This window comes from Cimex lectularius, unplaced genomic scaffold (assembly GCF_000648675.2).
Source record: "Cimex lectularius strain Harlan isolate CLEC.00 unplaced genomic scaffold, Clec_2.1 scaffold85, whole genome shotgun sequence".
Taxonomy (NCBI): domain Eukaryota; kingdom Metazoa; phylum Arthropoda; class Insecta; order Hemiptera; family Cimicidae; genus Cimex; species Cimex lectularius.
Window position 1 is genome coordinate 189,264 of NW_019392718.1, and position 19,112 is coordinate 208,375.

At 33.6% G+C, this 19,112-nt stretch overlaps 2 protein-coding genes across 4 annotated transcripts in view; one reads left to right on the forward strand and one right to left on the reverse strand.

Moving 5' to 3' along the window:
* Positions 1-3,446: 3,446 nt before the first annotated feature.
* On the reverse strand, positions 3,447-7,654 carry LOC106670342 (general transcription and DNA repair factor IIH helicase subunit XPB). The gene is made up of 12 exons (XM_014400580.2): positions 7,467-7,654; positions 6,405-6,476; positions 6,212-6,351; positions 6,040-6,150; positions 5,673-5,981; positions 5,348-5,616; positions 5,177-5,283; positions 4,808-5,104; positions 4,468-4,736; positions 4,245-4,409; positions 3,827-4,162; positions 3,447-3,762 (listed from the first exon to the last, which is right to left on the reverse strand). Exons 1-12 carry the CDS (start codon positions 7,504-7,506, stop codon positions 3,520-3,522), a joined length of 2,358 nt encoding a protein of 785 aa, XP_014256066.1. The 5' UTR covers positions 7,507-7,654; the 3' UTR covers positions 3,447-3,519.
* Positions 7,655-8,023: 369 nt separating this feature from the next.
* Positions 8,024-19,112, forward strand: part of LOC106667903 (histone deacetylase 4) — a 237,662-nt gene continuing 226,573 nt past the window's right edge. For 2 of the 3 annotated variants that reach the window (XM_014396183.2, XM_014396229.2), the window contains exons 1-2: positions 8,024-8,225; positions 16,119-16,227. In XM_014396183.2, coding sequence (XP_014251669.1) covers positions 16,194-16,227 — 34 coding nt within the window. In that variant the 5' untranslated portion in view covers positions 8,024-8,225; positions 16,119-16,193. Of the gene's footprint in view, positions 8,226-16,118; positions 16,228-19,112 lie in introns of those variants that run through there. The other variant, XM_014396201.2, reaches the window with a different exon arrangement.

Here is a 19,112-nt window from a genome sequence, read left to right on the forward strand (position 1 = left end):
TTCCTGTGGCAGTGTTTTTGTGTGTTTTGGCATCGATGTTTTGGGACTACAGATCTCTTATTGTTGTTCTTGATCAGTGCAAATAAAGATTTTGAAGAACTATCCAAAAAATAAAACTAAAGAAGAAACTGAACTTTGGTCGTTACACATCATTTTGACATGCCCGTCAGACGCGTTCGGCATGTTCAATGTTTGGGTCTGTGTGTTTTTTTGAAGTAAAGTCCCTTTTATAAGGTTTTGAGGGGTGGGGAGCACGTGTTGGCGTTTATATTTGCGGATTAAACCAGGGTTTTTTATTGTTCCGAAAGGCCTTTTTTCCTGTTTAGTAATTGTTTCGTTAAACTGTGAACTTATGAGTTTGTTTTAGCGTAAAATGTGTTTTGACTGTATATTTTTAAGTCTGCACAATTTTTTGTCCTTTTTGTATGACGTGTTGTTTCATGCTTGTCAGTCTTGTTGAGAGTCTGTGGTGGCGTTTGGTGAGGCAAGTAGCTTGGTTTTCCGTCATTGACCCCAAACGATCTTACATGGTTTTTGTGTCTGTCTATTTCTTGTCCGGATATGCCTTTTTTCACGAGGGTTCGCAACAGCAGAGGTAATATAAACCCTCATGGTGCCGCTGTTTTTAAAAAAAAGCCCATTTGTAAGTATGCCAGGTTCGAATGCAGGGCCGCTGGATTCGAACCCTGTGATGAGCGCCGTGTCAACGCCTAAACCATTGCGGCCACCGACACCCCCCCCCGTGCCAATTTCGTTAAGTGATTTTGTTTTGCCAATATTGTCTTATTTTTGCAATAGAGTTTCAGGTTGTTGGGGTTGTTCGGAACAGCAGAGGTCTGTGGTGCCAGTTTTTTTGAAAAATAGAGCTGGATTCGAACTCGGGGCCTTTACCTTAAGTGATGAGCGCCGTGTCAACACCTCAACGTTGCGGCCTTCCCTTTTGTGTGGCTTTTTTTGATTATTATTTCATTGATCGTGTTTGTTTTAATGCCGTTATTGTGTGCTATTTTTAGTTAATTTTCGTATTTGTCTTTAGTCATTATGCTTTTTTCAGTGTATCATTATTTTAGTGATGCTATTTTTTGTCTGTGGGGGTAGTTTGAGTATTTGTTGAACAGTTTTTTGTCTGTTTTAGTGATTGTTTAAAAGTTTTTGTTTTGTTGGTTTTAAATAATTGAACTAATGACCCTATAAAAGAAATCGATTTTCCAATTTTCTACCCTGTCGTTAATTTAGAATATTTTAATACAGGATTTTTCCCAGGTTAAATTATGAAATTGGTTCTAAACGGAGAGGGCGGGTTGGAATTAATTAATTATTTGGAAAGAGTTTTAATTATACGGAAATTTTCTCGTAAACCGTTTTTAATTATTGAAGAATATCCATTGGTAGGATTAATTTTCTAAATTATTATTAAAATATATCACGATATCGATTGAGTTTTGCGTGGTAAAATTAAAACAAAATTTTCACAACAGACCGAAGTTAATCAATATTCCAGAACCGTCGAAACGTCCGGTGAGGGCACAATGAAAAGACGATGACATTCAAAGTTAGTAGCATGCCAAAGGTAAAAAAATAAATGGCTCGTAATTTTCCTGAACGGGTACAAACGTCGTCCAAGCGTGCCGAAACAATAATTTATAATCTCGGAGGAGGGCAATAAACGAAATGACACCTGCTTTCGAAATTTAGACGTTTCACTTCTAGGATGTAAGTGCCAAGACAAATCCGAGGGGTTTTGAACAGCCCTGGGAAATCGATAGATCTGTGAACCATTTTTGATAAGGAATACCATCACCATATTCAATCACTCCACCATTTATCATTTCTAGGAATACGATCGGAAACAAATCTTTTCGGTTGAATAGTGGATTAAAATTGAATCTTTCCGGATAATATAGGCATTATGCAAAAATATGGATAACTTCTTTATTATAACCACCATAATCCCACTTGATATTTATTAATTAATCTTGTATCTATAGATAGTTTTGTTTATCCAGCTTGCATGTAAAATTTTCGCTTTTATTTTAGTTCAAGCATTTCGAACAGAGGACTCCAGCCTAGTTCTGGACATCATTGTCGATGATGGTCTATTATTCTTGAGTGGGAATTAGTAAGCCAACTTTCTTGGATTATCGGATACAATCAGGGCTTTAAAAATGACAGCCATTATATGAGTAAACGCGATGCTTGGAATATTTAATAGAATATTAAACCAAACAGTGCGTGGATGCCAGCACATTTTAGGTTTTAAAAGAACCTTGGAAGATGATTTTCTTCGAGAAATCCTTTATAACTTACTTCAATAAAGCGTGAACGCTCGTTGCTCTGGTTTGACAAAGGACATTTCAAGTTCAAGACAACTTTCAAGTCCGCATTATGACGTTAACAACAATGCATGGCGCCCCTCCCTGCTTATACCCAGACGTCCCGCCATCTATGGTCTTTTCTGTCAGTCACTCATTTCTTGGTGGAACAGCATTTGGGAATGCGAAACCAGGATTAAATGCCAAATGATGAGAAATTATGACTTATAATTTCTATAATAAAATTAATTTTAAGTATTTTGTATTGATACTTGAACAAAACTTGTTTTAAGAACCAAGTATTTTGTGTCAATAAAATTTATAGTCGTATAAGATGAAAAATTAACTTGTATATTACATTTTTCTCAGAAAATAATGAAAACTCCTGAATGCGCCAATGTTACTCTAACCCACCAATTCGGATTCAGGAGACTTCAGTGTAATTTAATGTCAACCAGGTGTTCCTCAAGGCAGCATCCTTAGTCCTATAATATATTCAGTTTACACCAGAGACATTCCCATCAATTGTGATACAGTACTCCTCACAAATGCAGATGATAGCGCATCCTTTCAGCAAACCCAGATCCAGAAATGCCTACAGAAACCTCCAGGAAAATCCTTTGTTCAAGAAATGCAGGATCACTCTCAAGACCCTGCATTTGAAACTGACATACTTACAAACGGGCTTTTTTCTCGAAAACACCAGCACCCCATAGGTTCATATAACCTCGCAGTTGAAATACCTTCTTAAAATAAAAATAAAAAAACTCTTAAGAACATTAGGTCCAAAATCCTTTGAACCAATGCACAAGCTCCCTTTTTCGTATCCAACATACCCAAGTCATTACGGTTGCCTTCATAAAACTTAGACCCCATCCCAACTCCCTCGTGTAACACCATTCAACCCGAACCCTTTCTGACAATCCTCTTAGACATGTAAAGCACCAATGTCCCAATGATTTCCTCTCGTATCCCTGAGGACTATTTTTGTGTTAGGAGTAAAATTAATGGGCTTCTTTACATTTATTATACTGTTGGTTGTAGTGCCCTCACACTGATTAATAATTTGTTTTTTATACAATAAGTAAAAATACAAACAATAGGTTGACAAGTTTGAAGAAAATAAGGTTTAGAAAAACACAAACATTTATATTTTATTATATACAAACACTCATTCGGCTTGAATATTGAATATAAACAGTTCCATTTACATTCTGAATTTCTTAAATAACGGGTGTTTAATGTTGCTTGAGGGCTTTTTAAATTCCATGTAGACAGCATCATCCGCCCCTGACATAGATCCGATGTTCCCATGGGTCCTTTTGACGCCCGATCCTTTATGAAGTTCTCCTGGTACTCTTTCCTCGTCAGCATCCAGGTCAGATGCGGCCAAAACCTGCTGTAGGAGGATACCTTGTTCTTCTCTTGTCTTGTACATAATGTCTGGGTCCTACAATAAAGGAAGAAATATGAATAGAATTTATTAAAAAAATTTGTTTTTAATTAATGTTTACCTGTTCGATGCCGGCCAGTTTTGTCACAACTTTGTAACTGTATCCTTGGTTGACTAAAAACCTCTGACGTTTTCTTGAATAAGCCATTTCCATTGTATCTTGGGAGACGAGCGTGTAGAAAAATGCATTGTACTCTTCAGCGACTGCACCCTTCTTCGCGCGAAGGATTCTTCCCAATCTTTGGGCTTCTTGTCTTCTTGAACCACCATGGGACGATATCTGGATTAGAACGTTTGCCTCTGGAAGATCAAACGAAGTATCGGCAACTTTGCTTACGAATATCGTATTCACTTTAGGGTTAAACTTGAAGTTTTGTAAAATCTGAATTCTTTCGTTCTAAAAGTCAATTTGTAGGGGGAAAAAACAATTAAATATACAAGATTTAAAAAAAAATTAGGCTTTATTAAACTTTATTTACCTGAGATGTAGGACCATATATATAAGGTTTATTCATTTTAATTGCATAGTGTTTTAAAGCGAAAACATTATCTGAGAAAACTATTGTTTTATCACCTCTTTTCTCGTGATATCTTATTAAAAATTGAGCAGCCCTAAATTTGTTTGGATTCATTACATATAAAAGCTGAAAAAAATTATTATAATAAGCTCAGATAAAAAGTTTAGAAAATTTGAAAACATACCAGTTTTTTAGAAGTTTTACACATTAAGTATTCCCTATAAAATTCAGGAGTCATTGGACACCATACTTCGGCGCACTGCACCCTGGCGATGAAACCTCTTGATTGCAATTCCAGCCAGTTTGCTTCATACAGTTTAGGCCCAATGAGGAAATTTAAATCGGCAATTTTGTCATCCTCACGGAGGAGAGTTGCAGTAAGACCGAGCTTACAGTGCGACTGAACTATTGTTAAAACACGCCTGAACATTTTTGCCGGAATTGTATGTACCTCTTGAAAAAGCAAACAAATAAATATATTTAAAAAAAAAAATAAATAAAAAATAAAAATAAATAAAACTTACCGTCTAGTACCATTATTCCCCATTCCTGAGTTTGAAGCCATTTCATTGTTTGTTCGGCCTCCCATGACCTTTTTTGTGTGTGGGTTATCATCGAATAAGTCGTAATGAGGATACCACAGCCCATGGGTTTATCTTTTGCTTCCGATGTAAAACGGCAGATCATTATGTCATCAGCGGTGGACCACATCTTGAACTGCTGCTTCCACTGCTCCACGGAAACTCCAGAATTGCAGAGCACAAGTGCCCTCTTTCTTACTGTGCAACATGCTGTCACACCAACCAAACTTTTACCAGCACCTAAAATTTATATATATCATTATAAATATTTTGTTAATATAAAAATACAAATTAAACCATTAATAAACATACCACAAGGTAATACTATAACACCGGATCTTGCTCTTCCATTGCCAAACATTTTTCTTAGACTCTTTTCCTGATAAGGCCTTAATACAGCTGATGGTTTCAAATCAATACTAAAATAGATGTAAATTAAATTTAAATATTTAAAATTTAAAAATCTCTTGAAAGAATACGCACTTGATATCTTGATTTACTGTGTCGTTCCTAAAATCGTATTCGGCAAGCAAAGGGTATTCTAGTTCGATACACCTTTTCTGAATGACTTCAATTTTTTCCTGATTAACTTCAAAAGAAACTGTGCTTGTCTGTTGTTCCTCTTCGTCCTCCTCATCCGCTTTGTCCATTTTGCTGTAGAAATCTGAAATGTCATCAGGAACGGGTACAGCCTTCTCTGGCGGTGCTGCCTCTGTTGTTACAACTGCTGGGTTAGCAGGTTTGATTCCAAACTGAAGAAAAGAAAAAAAAATCATTCTGCTATATTAGTGTATTGTTAGCGACTCACTTGTGGGGCTTTTGCTTTCGATTCGACTTCCGTAATTAATGCCTCGGTGTCCCTTCTCTGCCGGCACTCTTGGATAATTGGATCCTTTAAAAGCTTCTGGAGCACTTCAGGAAATGGTGACTCTATGAAGTACTTGTTGTGCTTTAAGACGAGCTTCACCTTCCCATATGATAAGGTGCAAAGCTTAATAAATTCTACAATCCCATCCGGTATGGATGTTTTGCTCAGCCGCCTTAAATACTCGATAATATCATCTGTCTCTAAACCAACTGAGACTGCAGCGTACAAAGAATATGCTGTTAATTTATACTGGAATATTATAAAAAAGATTAAATGAGATATTACAATTGTACTGTTTTTCACTTGCCTCTTGGATGTGCTCAGGCCGGCAAACTGGTTCAGATATCGCAATTAGAAAATCATGAGCATGTTTGTAAACTGGGGAAAATGATTCTAAAAATATATGACCATTTGGCGCCTGAAATTTTTTTAAATTTAATTAAAAACAATATGTAAAAATATTGATATAAAACACTTACAACCCATAATGGTCTGTTTTCACTGTCTGGTTTGAGTGTAAGTTGATTTCGATAATCTTTAGCGCCAAATTCATCTTCTAGCATACCACCATCGGCACTTTCTATATTCTTTTTCGCCGAACCGGGAACTCCATCTGAAACTGGAGTATTAAATTACTGTAGCTGTCCTACACTTTTCAACCTTTCAAGATACCTTCTTCATCTACATCGATTATCTCCTCTACTTCTTCTTCTTCCTCTTTTTTCCGTTTTCTACCACGCCGTTCTAGAAAAAAAATTGTTCATTTTTTAAATGATATAATCAAAGTAAAAATGGAAAATGAATAAATGTACAATTAATTAAATAATTGACCAGTTGCTAAGACATTCTGCCAATTTTACAAGGTCTATTGAGCTTCTAAAAAGTGCCCAATGGTCTGCAAACCAATACACATACAATACAATCATGGTTTTAAAAACAATCTCTAGGATCTTAGGGAAACTAAACTGTCCACAACTGTAGTTAAATATATTTCAAGTTGCCATATGATCTGTCAGTGTAACTGTTTTTTTCTGATTATTTAAAGGTCTTGATATATGGTCTGGTGTGATGTTTAGAAAATTATTTTCTTTACCATATCAATGTTTGGATCTTTATTGAGATTGTGTTTAGGGCCTGGGATTTATAAACGTTGTTTAAATTAAACAAATACAATTACATATGAATATGAATATATATAAAATGATGTACACATTACAGAAAATTATAGGTTTTGGAAAATTCGCTCAGAGTGCGGGTTTTCTGTGCAGTTGTGTCAATGTTATGTATTGTGTTGAAACTGTTCATGATACAACACAACACAATAACAAATGTAGATAGAAGCATTGGCCACAAGATCCACAATGTAATGATGATGACGAGGGATCATAATATATGTCGAAAGTTTTTTTTTTTTTTTTTTGGCATCAGCTATTTAGCCACAGCCAATGTCAAAAGTTAATAGCGTTGAATGAGGCATTGCTTACAGAGTAGAAATCATCTCGAATTCTCAAAGTACTTTATTAAATATTAAATCACTAAACGACTGCATCTACATCTTATTGCATGCGACAACAAATCTAGATACAAATGCTGACCAAAAGATCTACAACTTTAATTTATATCTGTCAACCCTTATACGCCCCTCATCATCATATTTATTCTCTGGGTCGATCATACATGTTTCATTCATACTATTTCTTGTAATTCGAATATAAATAATTAATAATTAATTACCGACGTAATTTTCCTTTTTGGCACGTTTAGGCCCGCCCATGCCGTTGATGATCGATTAATATTATATAAACGAATAAAATTATCAAATCGTGCGTATTGTTAATAAAAAATGCGAAAAATACGTAAAAAAACGGACTCCTCTTATAACCTAGGTTTTATTTTGCAGCTATGCCTACAATGTAAATATATAACCTTTCTACGGTTATCAGACAGGTTCGCCAATATAGCACAATAATCGCAATGATGTCTGTAATGTAAAAAAAAGAAATATTTATATACAAAGTGTTTTGTTTAGGAAATTCATTTTTTAAATTTAATCGTAAATTTAAGCTATGTTGGTTAAGTTAATACATATTAACGTTTTTAAAATTAAATTAATTGAGACTGGAGTACTTATTTTTTGTATTGTAATGTAAGATAGGTAATTTTAATTAGAAAAGTTAATTTATATAGGAATAAGGTAATTTTAATTAGAAAAGTTAATTTATATAGGAATAGAGTTTAATTAGTTGTTTCAAGACGATTAGCATTGTGCTAAGGTTTTGTTTCTTGGTAGGGGAAAACAGTGGAGTCCGTTGCCCAGCCTGGCTCCTCCACATTCGAGTAGATTTCGCACTGTTAATCTACGTTCGCTTAGTGGTTATGTTATGTTGTTTACTCGGTGTTTTAAAGAGCGTTGCTGAGTATAATTGTTGATCGGGTGCGTTCGGTCATGAGCAGAAAACGGACTGGAAGGAGTAGACGGTCTTAGAAAACAAGGTATGTATTGACGTCATTGAGAAAATCGGGTCGGAAATAAATTTTCCGAAGTGGATGTCTGTTGGCGTTATCACCGTCGTATTTGGTGTTTTTCCGACGTGACAACCTGCCCCGGGGGTCGGCAGAGAGCCGGGACGTTTTTCCAAATCGGCCCGACTACCGAGTCAACGGGAAATCGGCTTTTTCGCGCCTGTTTTCTTCCTACGCGGTCGGCCACAACACGGGAACAATTTTCAAATTTTGCCCAAGTTGAAAAATACCCACCAAAATTCGTCCAATCCAAAAAAAAACAACAATGTCTGTATTTTTTACACAATTTTGATTCCAAAAAGCTGATTCCAAGTAGGCAGGTAATTTTTAAATTTGTTTTCCTCTTGAGGGAGTTTTTGAAATTTCAAAATGGCCGACTCTTAGTGATTTTTTTACCGCCGAAAACGGAATAATAAAATAATTTGAATTTTAGTCTGTATAGAGCTTTTTAGTCCGGCAATGCTCGATGTCTGTTTGTATGATGTTTCTGTGTGATTCTAAGAAGATAACACACTGAAGACGGGACGGCGAAATACCGAAACCCGCCTGACAGACCGACCCAACGATGATAGTCGGACCAAAAGGTCGGTAACGGCCAAATTTCAATTTCGACACACGCAGACAACTGGGAGAAATATCAAAATAAAATGATTTATTAAAAAAAAATCCATGAAAGTACTAAATCAAAGCTTTACTAAATTCTGCTTTTATTAAAATACTGAAGAAATAATTAATAATCGTTCACCGTCATTACTACTCAAGTTAGTATGGACAGCTTATACTAACATCATATTACTACTACTAACAATAAAAACAATTCGAAAAATTAAGTGTTTATTTTTTTTATAAATTAAAAAGTAAGAAATTCATGTCGTATCGGAGCTCTTAATATCCAGCTGCTCTCTGGGTGTTCCTGACGAGGGGTCAAACCACTTAACATACTTTTTTCGTACTATTCTCAATTAAAAGTAACCATGGGCTGTGACAAGATTCGAACCCAGAACTTCCAGCTAGGCCAGTATGATTCTAGTGCTTTAAACACTCTGTCTCGGCGTTATCATATTTTATTTCTATTCATATTCTAAATAAACAAGATATAGGCTGTGCCAACATTCGAATCAATAACTACTAGCTTGACAAATATCTTATTTTATATAAAATTTAACAATAGGTACGTTAGAAGGGGATGGGAAAACATATCCAGATGAATAAGTAAATAAGAAAAACATATAGTAAACTTGCATATGTTAAATGTATGTAAAAAATAATGATATTTTACTATTATTAATATATGCAGTTACTATTGATAACTTACAGAGCTGATCCTTCACAGCGTATACTAACATCATATTACTACTACTAACAATAAAACAAAATCGAAAAAATGTTTATTTTGTTTTGTAAGTAAGTTATTCCTGTCATGGCGTAACTTGCACCTACCTTCTAGGTGTTGCGGACGATGGCTCGAATATCTTTACAATACTTTTTTCAGACTATTCTAAATAAAAAATAGGTTGTGCCAGGATTCGAATCGATAGCTTGACAATATCTTATTTAATATAAAATTTAACAATAGATACGTTAGAAAGGGATGGGAGAACATATCCAGATCAATGAGCTGTAAAAATATATAGGCAACTTGCTAAAGTAAAAAATAAAGATATGTTACTAATGCAGTTAATAAGGAGAGCTTATAGCACTGATCCTTGACTGCTTATATTAAAGTCATTACTACTAATGCCAATAAAAAATTATATAATTGTGTTGATTTTATTTTGTATAACATGTAACATAAGTAGGGGGTTGAGAATAGAACATAGGTCTTGGTTGAGGTGAAAAAATTGTCACAAGAGGGATTCGAAGCTAGCCGAAGATCGAGGGTTCTAAACCCGCTCGTGACACTAACTTTCTCATTTCAACCGTGACGTTTGATAAAAAGTATAATTGAAATGCGCTAGTACCAAGTGAACCAAAATTTAATGTTCGGCAAAACATAATTAATAAATTATCTTATGTTATAATGTAAAATAGATAGTAAACTGCAAAAGTTTAGGGTAGGATAAATAGTGATATTTTACTATTATTACTAATAAAATTACTACGGATAGCTTATAGAACTGATCTCTACAGTTCAAATTGTAGACAGCTTGTGATAACATTTTATTAATAGTAATACAAGTTGAAACAAAAGTATGTGTTTATTTAGTTTTATAAATAAGCAATTCCTGTCATACAGGAGGGCCTAACATCCAACTACCCTCAGGTTGTCACGGATGAAGGGTCACATTACTTTACAATACATTTTTCATACTATTCCCAATAAAAACTTTTTAAAAAGAGGGATTCGATTCCGGAACTATTAGCTTGGCAAATATGATTCACCCGCCCTAAACACTCGGCCTCCGCAGTATCAGATTTTATTTATATAAAATTTTACAATGTGTAAGGAATGGTGAGTTAGAACACAACCACATGAGTAAGGAGTAAAAATAGCAAGTAAACATGCAAAAGTTTAATGTACGGCAATAAATAATGATAATTTACCATTATTATTATTGCACTTACTATTCATTTATTATACAGGGTGAATTGCTACTCGTGCTACAAACTTCTCCAGTAGATTCTTCACCCTAAAATGAACAAAAAAGTTCATATTGTCCATGGTCCGATTCTCAACCATTTCAGAGTAATTTCGCTTTTTATCGATTTTGAAAGATATCACGTCCTGGCGTCGGAAAATCGTGATATCTTTTAATCTAAACATTTCTCTGAAAATCTAATAGCACCGTTGAAATTCCCGTTAATTTTTCAATAAGAAGATGACGGTGGCAAAATGTTTGGGCTAATTTTTTGTGTTTTATTTCAGCCAGAACTACAAAAAGAGTGGAAAATTGTGTAAATCGGAAAGTGTATAAAGTAATCCAGAGTTTCTAATTTTAGTCTCAGAAGGCAGCAAATTTGAGGAAAACTACCTGATTTAATAACGCTTCCAACGCACTCGTCATTTTCTTATTTAGTGGTTGTGAGACCAAGATGTTGATGACAAAAAGAGAAAAAATGGTGGTTCAAGGATTGCTAATGTTTGAGAGTGACTTGCTACTCGTGCTACAAACTTCACCAGTAGATTCTTGACCCTAAAATGAACAAAAAAGTTCATATTGACCATGGTCCGATTCTCAACCATTTCAGAGTAATTTCGCTTTTTATCGATTTTGAAAGATATCACGTCCTGGCGTCGGAAAATCGTGATATCTTTTAATCTAAACATTTCTCTTAAAATCTATAAGCACCGTTGAAATCCCCGTTAATTTTTCAATAAGAAGATGAAGGTGGCAAAACGTTTGGGTCTTTCTTCCTTGACCTTCTAGCTGTTTGTAAACTTCTTAAGCATTACATACTAAATGGGCATTAAATTAAATTAAAAAATTTCAATGGAATTATGATTTTGATTCTCTCTAAAAATTAACGGGGATTTCAACGGTGCTTATAGATTTTAAGAGAAATGTTTAGATTAAAAGATATCACGATTTTCCGACGCCAGGACGTGATATCTTTCAAAATCGATAAAAAGCGAAATTACTCTGAAATGGTTGAGAATCGGACCATGGACAATATGAACTTTTTTGTTCATTTTAGGGTGAAGAATCTACTGGAGAAGTTTGTAGCACGAGTAGCAATTCACCCTGTATAGTTCAAACGGGACGCAGCCCTAAAATAGAACAGTCAAAATATAATTATAGTACTAATAACATTAGGTAAAAACAGTTTGTAAAAAGTAAACAAAAATGACAAAAGACGAAAACTCATATGTAATTAGAAAGAAGAGAAATCAAAGATTAAAATTCACAGCAGTTCAAGAATAACATTCATATTATTCCTTAAAAACTTAAAAAACTTTATTTTAGCAAAATAGCAATTCAATGTACATAGTCTAAGCCTTGTCTAAGGCCTTGTAATATGTAGAGAAAGTTACGAACCAAATGAAATCACTGCATTCAAGCATAATTCTAACCAAAGACTTACAATATTTTGATTGCAAAAATACTCATAAAGTCAGACGTCGTAGGTTTAATAAAACCCAAGTTTCTGTATGCCCTATTGATCATGTATAAATATTGAACTTCAAAGGTACACTTCTTATTAAATACCACCCCCAAATCAGTTGACCTTAAGAGGGACACCACCAATCGAGTATGATAAGTGTTTACGCCGAAGCGTCATTTATTCTATTTTCTTATTAAATGTTAATGTTGCGAGAAAGTAAACTTTTTATGTGGATTAATCGAAAGCCTTTGGAAGTGCACAAGTCATGAAAAGCAGAAATATCTTTTTGTACCAATAAACTATCATTAAACGAAGAGATGCATTCGTAAGTTTTTTAGGTCATCAGTCAATACAGTTAATTTAAAATTATTAATTAATTATTAATCGAATTAGCAACGTCATTAAAGAAAATAATGGAATATGAACAGCTTACAGAACTGATCCTTGACTCTTATACTACCATCATACTGTTACCACTAACGCCATTAAAAAATTTAAAAAAGTCGTGTTTATATAAAATTTAACAGTAGGTAAGGAGGTACATTGACATTACCATCCAAAATAGTAAACTAATCTTAAATAATAAACCCATTTCAGAAAAAATCCTGATCCTTTCTGTTCGTTGACTGCACTTGGATTATGAATATTAGCTATCAACTCTGATATTAAATTTATCAACTCATTTCTAACTATAGTACCTTTTTAACGAATTGTACCTACCAGTCTGTTTGATGTGATGTTAATAATATTGATATAATTTAAAAGAAAAAACTTTAATAGAAAATTACTATCTTTTTCACGATGTTGTTAATTTTACCGTAATTTTTCTTTAGTTATTATTTCTGCAATAATTGGTACTAATTATTTAACGGTAACTGGTAAATGTTGAATTGTTTTTTTCTATTGTACGATCGTGTGTGTTGTTTCTGTGTATTGTTCTATAAATGTTCCTAAGCTGTACGATGGAGTTATATAAGTGGAAAAAAAATTAAGTACAGGGGCATCAACCTTGAATTAGTTAACTATCCTGTTTACCTGGGAGTAAAATTTTCCAGTTCAGTTCTTTTGCTAAATACTGCTGGTAATTCAGTACGGAAATGTTACATTTCAAGCGACTTGATATATAAAACCTTTGCGATGATTGAGCCTGCTGCTTTAATAGTGATCCAGGTGTATCAGATAGGTACATTTCAGTACCACATGTGCCTTTAGATAATTTTTCCTTGTCCCTCGTACAAAACTTATCTGTTGGGCTGCATATTACAAAATGCTGGGCGATGCGGTTTGTCTAAAATATTCTAGTGTCAGCTTAGGTTTTATCTCTTCTGTGAAAATAACCTAAGACCCTCGCTTTGATGAAATAAACACGTTATAAAAAAAAAGGTATTGTTATTATTTAAGATAATTGGCCACCTGGATTGGAAATCTTGACTCAGGATTTACTTGCTGGTCACATGTGCAATCTCCAATAATCTTGAAAATGCATACGAATGAACAGTTACGAGTAAGAATTGTGACCGTGAATTTAACCGATAAAAATATTGTCTATTATTATTAATCTATTATTATTGTGTGACTATTTTTAAAACTAAATTTAAAACAGCTCTCTCTCTCAGAATTTTTTTTCGGCGTCTTCTTAATACTAAAATTATAATTCAAGAATATATTGTACAATATAGGCTTACATTTTCTGCCATCTTTTAACTGCCAAAAATTGATTTTATTTCAACTTCTTTTTAATAAGAAGAGTGTTCAAAATTGGTAATTAAATCATGCTCAACGAGAACCCTTTGTTTATAGTATTTTATTGCTTATATTTCAAATTAGTCTCGATTCGAAAAAGGGAGGGTTTTTTTAAGATTTAAGTTGAACTACTACATTGGTCATCGCCAGCCCTCTTTTCTTTAGGTTTCATTCCTTTTCTTATCTTTCTGTTTCAAAAATTCTAATTCCTTTTACTGATTCTACTCCCAAGTTAAGATGTTTTATAAGGGTAACCAACTCTCTTTATTTTCTTTATCCTACTGCTTGGCTCTCTGTATCTCAGGGCTTCGTCAACTGTTTATAAAACAACACAAATTAAACATAAACTCGAACGACTTCTCTCCCTTCTTACGTATTGTAAAATATTATATAAAATAAAATAAACATATCATTTTTCAATTTAATTATTTTTTGTTGGCATTAGCAGTAATATATCCATTATTTTCTTTAATGACGTTGCTAATTCGATTAAATTTTCTAAATTGACTTTATTGGCTGATGAACTAAAAATGTACAAATCTCTTCGTTTAATGATAGTTTATTGTTACAAAAAGATATTTCTCTTTTTCATGACTGGTTCACTCTCAACAGGCTTTCGATTAATCTACATAAATATCATTACATTTCTTTTTTGCAAAAAGGTTCCTTTCTCGCCATTCCAATCCAATCCAAGATCAATATTCATATATGATCAATAGGGCTTGGGTTTTATTAAACGTACCACATCTGACTTTACGAGTGTTACATGATAAAAATATTGTAAGAATTGGTAGAAATATTTTTGAATGCGGTGATTTAATTTGATCTCCTTGTCAAATGATTTAGAAATGATTCAGAGAAAAGCTACCAAATATCTAATGTTTAATTTTTTTTTCCTATTCGGGTGTAAGATTTTAAATGATTTTATTGGTGCTTCAGGAATTCTATGACAACGATGCTTAGCGACTATCCAAAGTTTGCGAGTGATTGAATGTTTCACATTTCCTCTTGCAGAACCAATCTCTCATCCACGAAATGTGTTTACAGAATTTCCCATTCTTTGAATGTGTCCTGCATTGATCCATTTGTTGTCCAATCAAGTGGCCTTTAAAACAAAGATTTTCGAATTTTTGAGGTAATAGTTACCAATGTACTACGGTCCCACAATAATAATATATTAATAATATAATAGAGAATATTTTATTAACTTTACGGTCACAATTCTTATTCATTTTTAATATTATTAGAGATTGCTCATGTGACTAAAACCGAGCCGCAAGTACGAGTACCACGAGTCAAGATTTCCAATCCAGGTGGCCATTGATCTTATTGATTATCTTAATAACAATTTTTTTTTCTAACGTGTTTATTTCTTTGTTATATTTAACGCATAAAGTACTGTTAATCTTAGCAAATTCTTTCTCTTTTGGTTTTGCGTTTTATTAATTTGTGCTGTAAAATCTTAAACAAAATACAATTCAGTCCAGGTTGGCTTTTCTCGAAACTTTTCTTAAACAATACTTTACGGCCGTGATGTTACAGTTTAACCTTTTAACTTTTCTTTTATTTTTATTGATAACAGTTCCTCGAACCCGAGACGTTGTTATGGAATTCTCTCTTGGCCTTTTGTCGTTCGGAAAGAAACTCGTTTCCTCCCTAAAATCTTTATTTGGGGCTCCCCTTCGCAACAATCTCTGCCTTACGCTGAGTTTGCTGTTATTACGATATCTTTCCTGTCGTCATCAATAAGAAAAAACAGTCTATTTTTAGATTTTTTTATTTTTATTTTTATAATTTTAAAGCGTTCTTTATCTCGATGAAATCGTTGCTAGGTCTTGAACGTCGTCATAGACGTTAACCGGTTTGCGACCTTATTATCAATAATTAGATTATTGACTAAAATCAGTTTTAGCCCTCTTTTTTATCGTTCAAACCTAGTGGCATTTTTTCCAATTTATTTTACTTAAAATACAGACAATCTAGAATAAGTTTATATCTAGAATAATAAGTTCATAATAAGTAATATTTATTATCTCGCAATTAACAGTTACATTTAATTATGCTTCTTTTTTTTAGCTGGTGATGTGATTAGCCGGTATTTGGGGTTCTTTAACCCCTTGTGTGGTGAGAGCGGAAACAAAATCAAACAAGATGTCACAGAAAGATCCAGAGCCTCCGAAAAAAGGTAGGATCATGATAACTTATTACATACATGTAAATAATAATATAATTTCTTAAGGATATTTTCAAAAATATACTAACAAATATGGTTTACACGCTAGTTTTAAAGCTACACTTCTTTTATTTACCGAACTCATTTATAGAAAGTTTGTTTGTTCCTATTAGGCTGTTAGCAAATAATAATTATTATTGTTATGAAACAAGTGCATGAATCTTACCCTTTTATACTTGAATGAAACGGTATTTTTCCGATTCTTCTAGCCAGCATTTGAACTTGTACATCATCGTAATTTTTCAAATAAGTCTTCCTTTTGAAAATGTACGCGATTCATCAGAAAAGATTATATTCAGATGAGATATTACAGTTATAACTAGGGAGAGGCATCATTGCAGACCTAGAATATAAGCAGGGTGAGGCAAGCACTTGCATACAAAACTGCTTCTTGTGCCAACTAGATTAGAAGCAGTACAGCCTTCGAACAATTTCTTGTTGACAAACCTCTTGAAAAAAATTTTTGGCATGGTTTATAAATCTGGACACCACGAACTTAAAATTAGTCCATTCAAAACATGCGCCACGGGCGAGCTCTCAGATTATGTATCGTCTAGGGTATAAGCAGGGCGAGGGATTATTCATTTGAACGTTGACTTTTTTATCATGCTGAGTGATTCATTTTTGAAAGCAGAGTACTTTGCTTTTGAAACTCCAGTACTGTAAATAAATGTGGAATATAAACTTCAGGAACCTTCTATTTGATACAGCTAAAGTGTATCAAAGTGTAAAGTATGTCTAGTAGAACCTCGTGGCTATGTGATTCCCATTCCTTACAGTGCTTACATGGCAAACTCATCCATAAATGTTATTGTTTGTACTAGTTTATTTGTCTTCCATAAATAAACTTATGAACTTATGGATTCTGGCTTGAACGTGAACGTTTGGTAGTTATAATCACTGCCGGGTAATCCGTGTACAAAGTCATCTCATTTTGGACAGTACTTAATGTCGGATTTAAAGCCTCAAGTGGCGCCGATAATCTCGGTATTGTAGCATTGGAATCCTGGCTAACTCCCTTGTAATTCATTGCCATCAGTCACTGAAGCTTTGCAACCTCCTTACCAAAACGCTTGCGACTTTTGACAATTTCTTGTTAGTTCTGTCTTTGAACATTCTCGCAGCAATTTGCAATAGGAAGTCTGACAAAAGAGTCGAAGAAGAGTTATTGCTTACAATCCTAAATCTTTTATTTTCTATCTACCAGTGCACGATGGAAATGTTTGTGTTTAAACTTAGTCTTGTATACATACATTTTACTTTACAGTGAATTTCATTTAATATAAATAGGTATTGATTTTGTCAGGTTGAAATTGAATATGTGTTTATGTTGGATCTTATTAAATACGATGTGTCATCGATTTTTAACGATATTCGTCATAAAATGTTGGTCATTCGGTCGGCGTCAAATTACCGGAAAACTGGTCGAAAACGTCAGATTTGTAAGGATATTGCAAACACGCGTTTTTCGTTTTGTCAGAAATAACACCCGGGGAGTCGCGTCTTGCATTTATAAAAATTGTCCCCAACTTGACTAGCTCTTAATTAATTTAATTTCCATGACTTCTGTTTAATTTTTTTCGCGAAATATAAAGTAAATTACATATGTAAGGTCGTATTCGGCAGAAGCTTTTTAAATGGACAAGTTTTTACCCGAGCAGAATGTACTTTGTGAGTCGAAGTATGCGTTATTATAAATAAGTATTTTATCTTTATTGAGTTTTTTAAAACTTTTTTATACTATGTTTTTGTTAAAAATATCTCTGAGTGCTGAGGAAAGTAAAAAGCCCAGTAATAAGTACTTAAGAATGAAAAAAATGAGTGAACAATAGAAACCAATTTACACGCTGACAGATTCAGAATATAAAATAGGCATTATTTATTGAACATATCGATGCCAAATATGCTATTATATAAATAAAGCTGATTAACTTTTTTACTTATTTTTTTAAATTAATTTTTTCTGAAATTTTAATTCAGTTATTCGTACCTGACTCCCCATTATTGTTTCAGTGGCTTAAATTTAATCAGATTCAATTCGGCTTTTTCTCAAACGGTTTCGAGATGTGGTTATTTATATATTTTACTTGATGTTCGTGTAAGTTCAAAGGTTCATGATAATACCTCTGGCTTTTGTGTGATTTATGAATGCGAAAGAATGAGATTGAGCTAATCGATTAAAAAAATATTCATATTAAATGTGACGATTTATTATCGTTGGGTGCAGTATCGGCCTTCGATGATAAATTATTAAGATTTATTATAATAATATATCCCAACACATGAAAATAATTGGTATTTTGTAAGATGGTGATGTTAAGTACATTAGTACTTTTTTTTTAAATGGTTAAAAGAGTTGACTACCTGACGAGGTCAATATAATAAGAATTATCACGATGATAAAGCTACATTCCCACATCACATTACAGTGTTTCATAGGTTTGATAAACTTAAGATCGTTATTCCACGGTTCACCCCAACTTTGTAATACACTTAGAGGCACAGCATCGAACCCTATTTGAATAACCCTTATCCCGCAATTAAATTACATAATTAAAATGGCTACAACGGCGGAAACCCGTCTCCCCCCCCATAAGCAATGAGTAAAATGATATTTTAGGAAAAATAGTGGGAAATGGTGACTAAAAAATTCAACCTAGAATTCAATTTAGAGCTTTTCGACTCACAAAATTTGAAAGGTGAACCAGTGCCAGCAACCAAAGCTTATATGCAGTCGGGTGTCCGTTTCGTAAGCTTATAAGAACTTTCCAACGTATGTATCTCAGTAATTTTCCAATTTCTGTGTTATTGTCCGATCGTTAGGCGTTTTGACAACT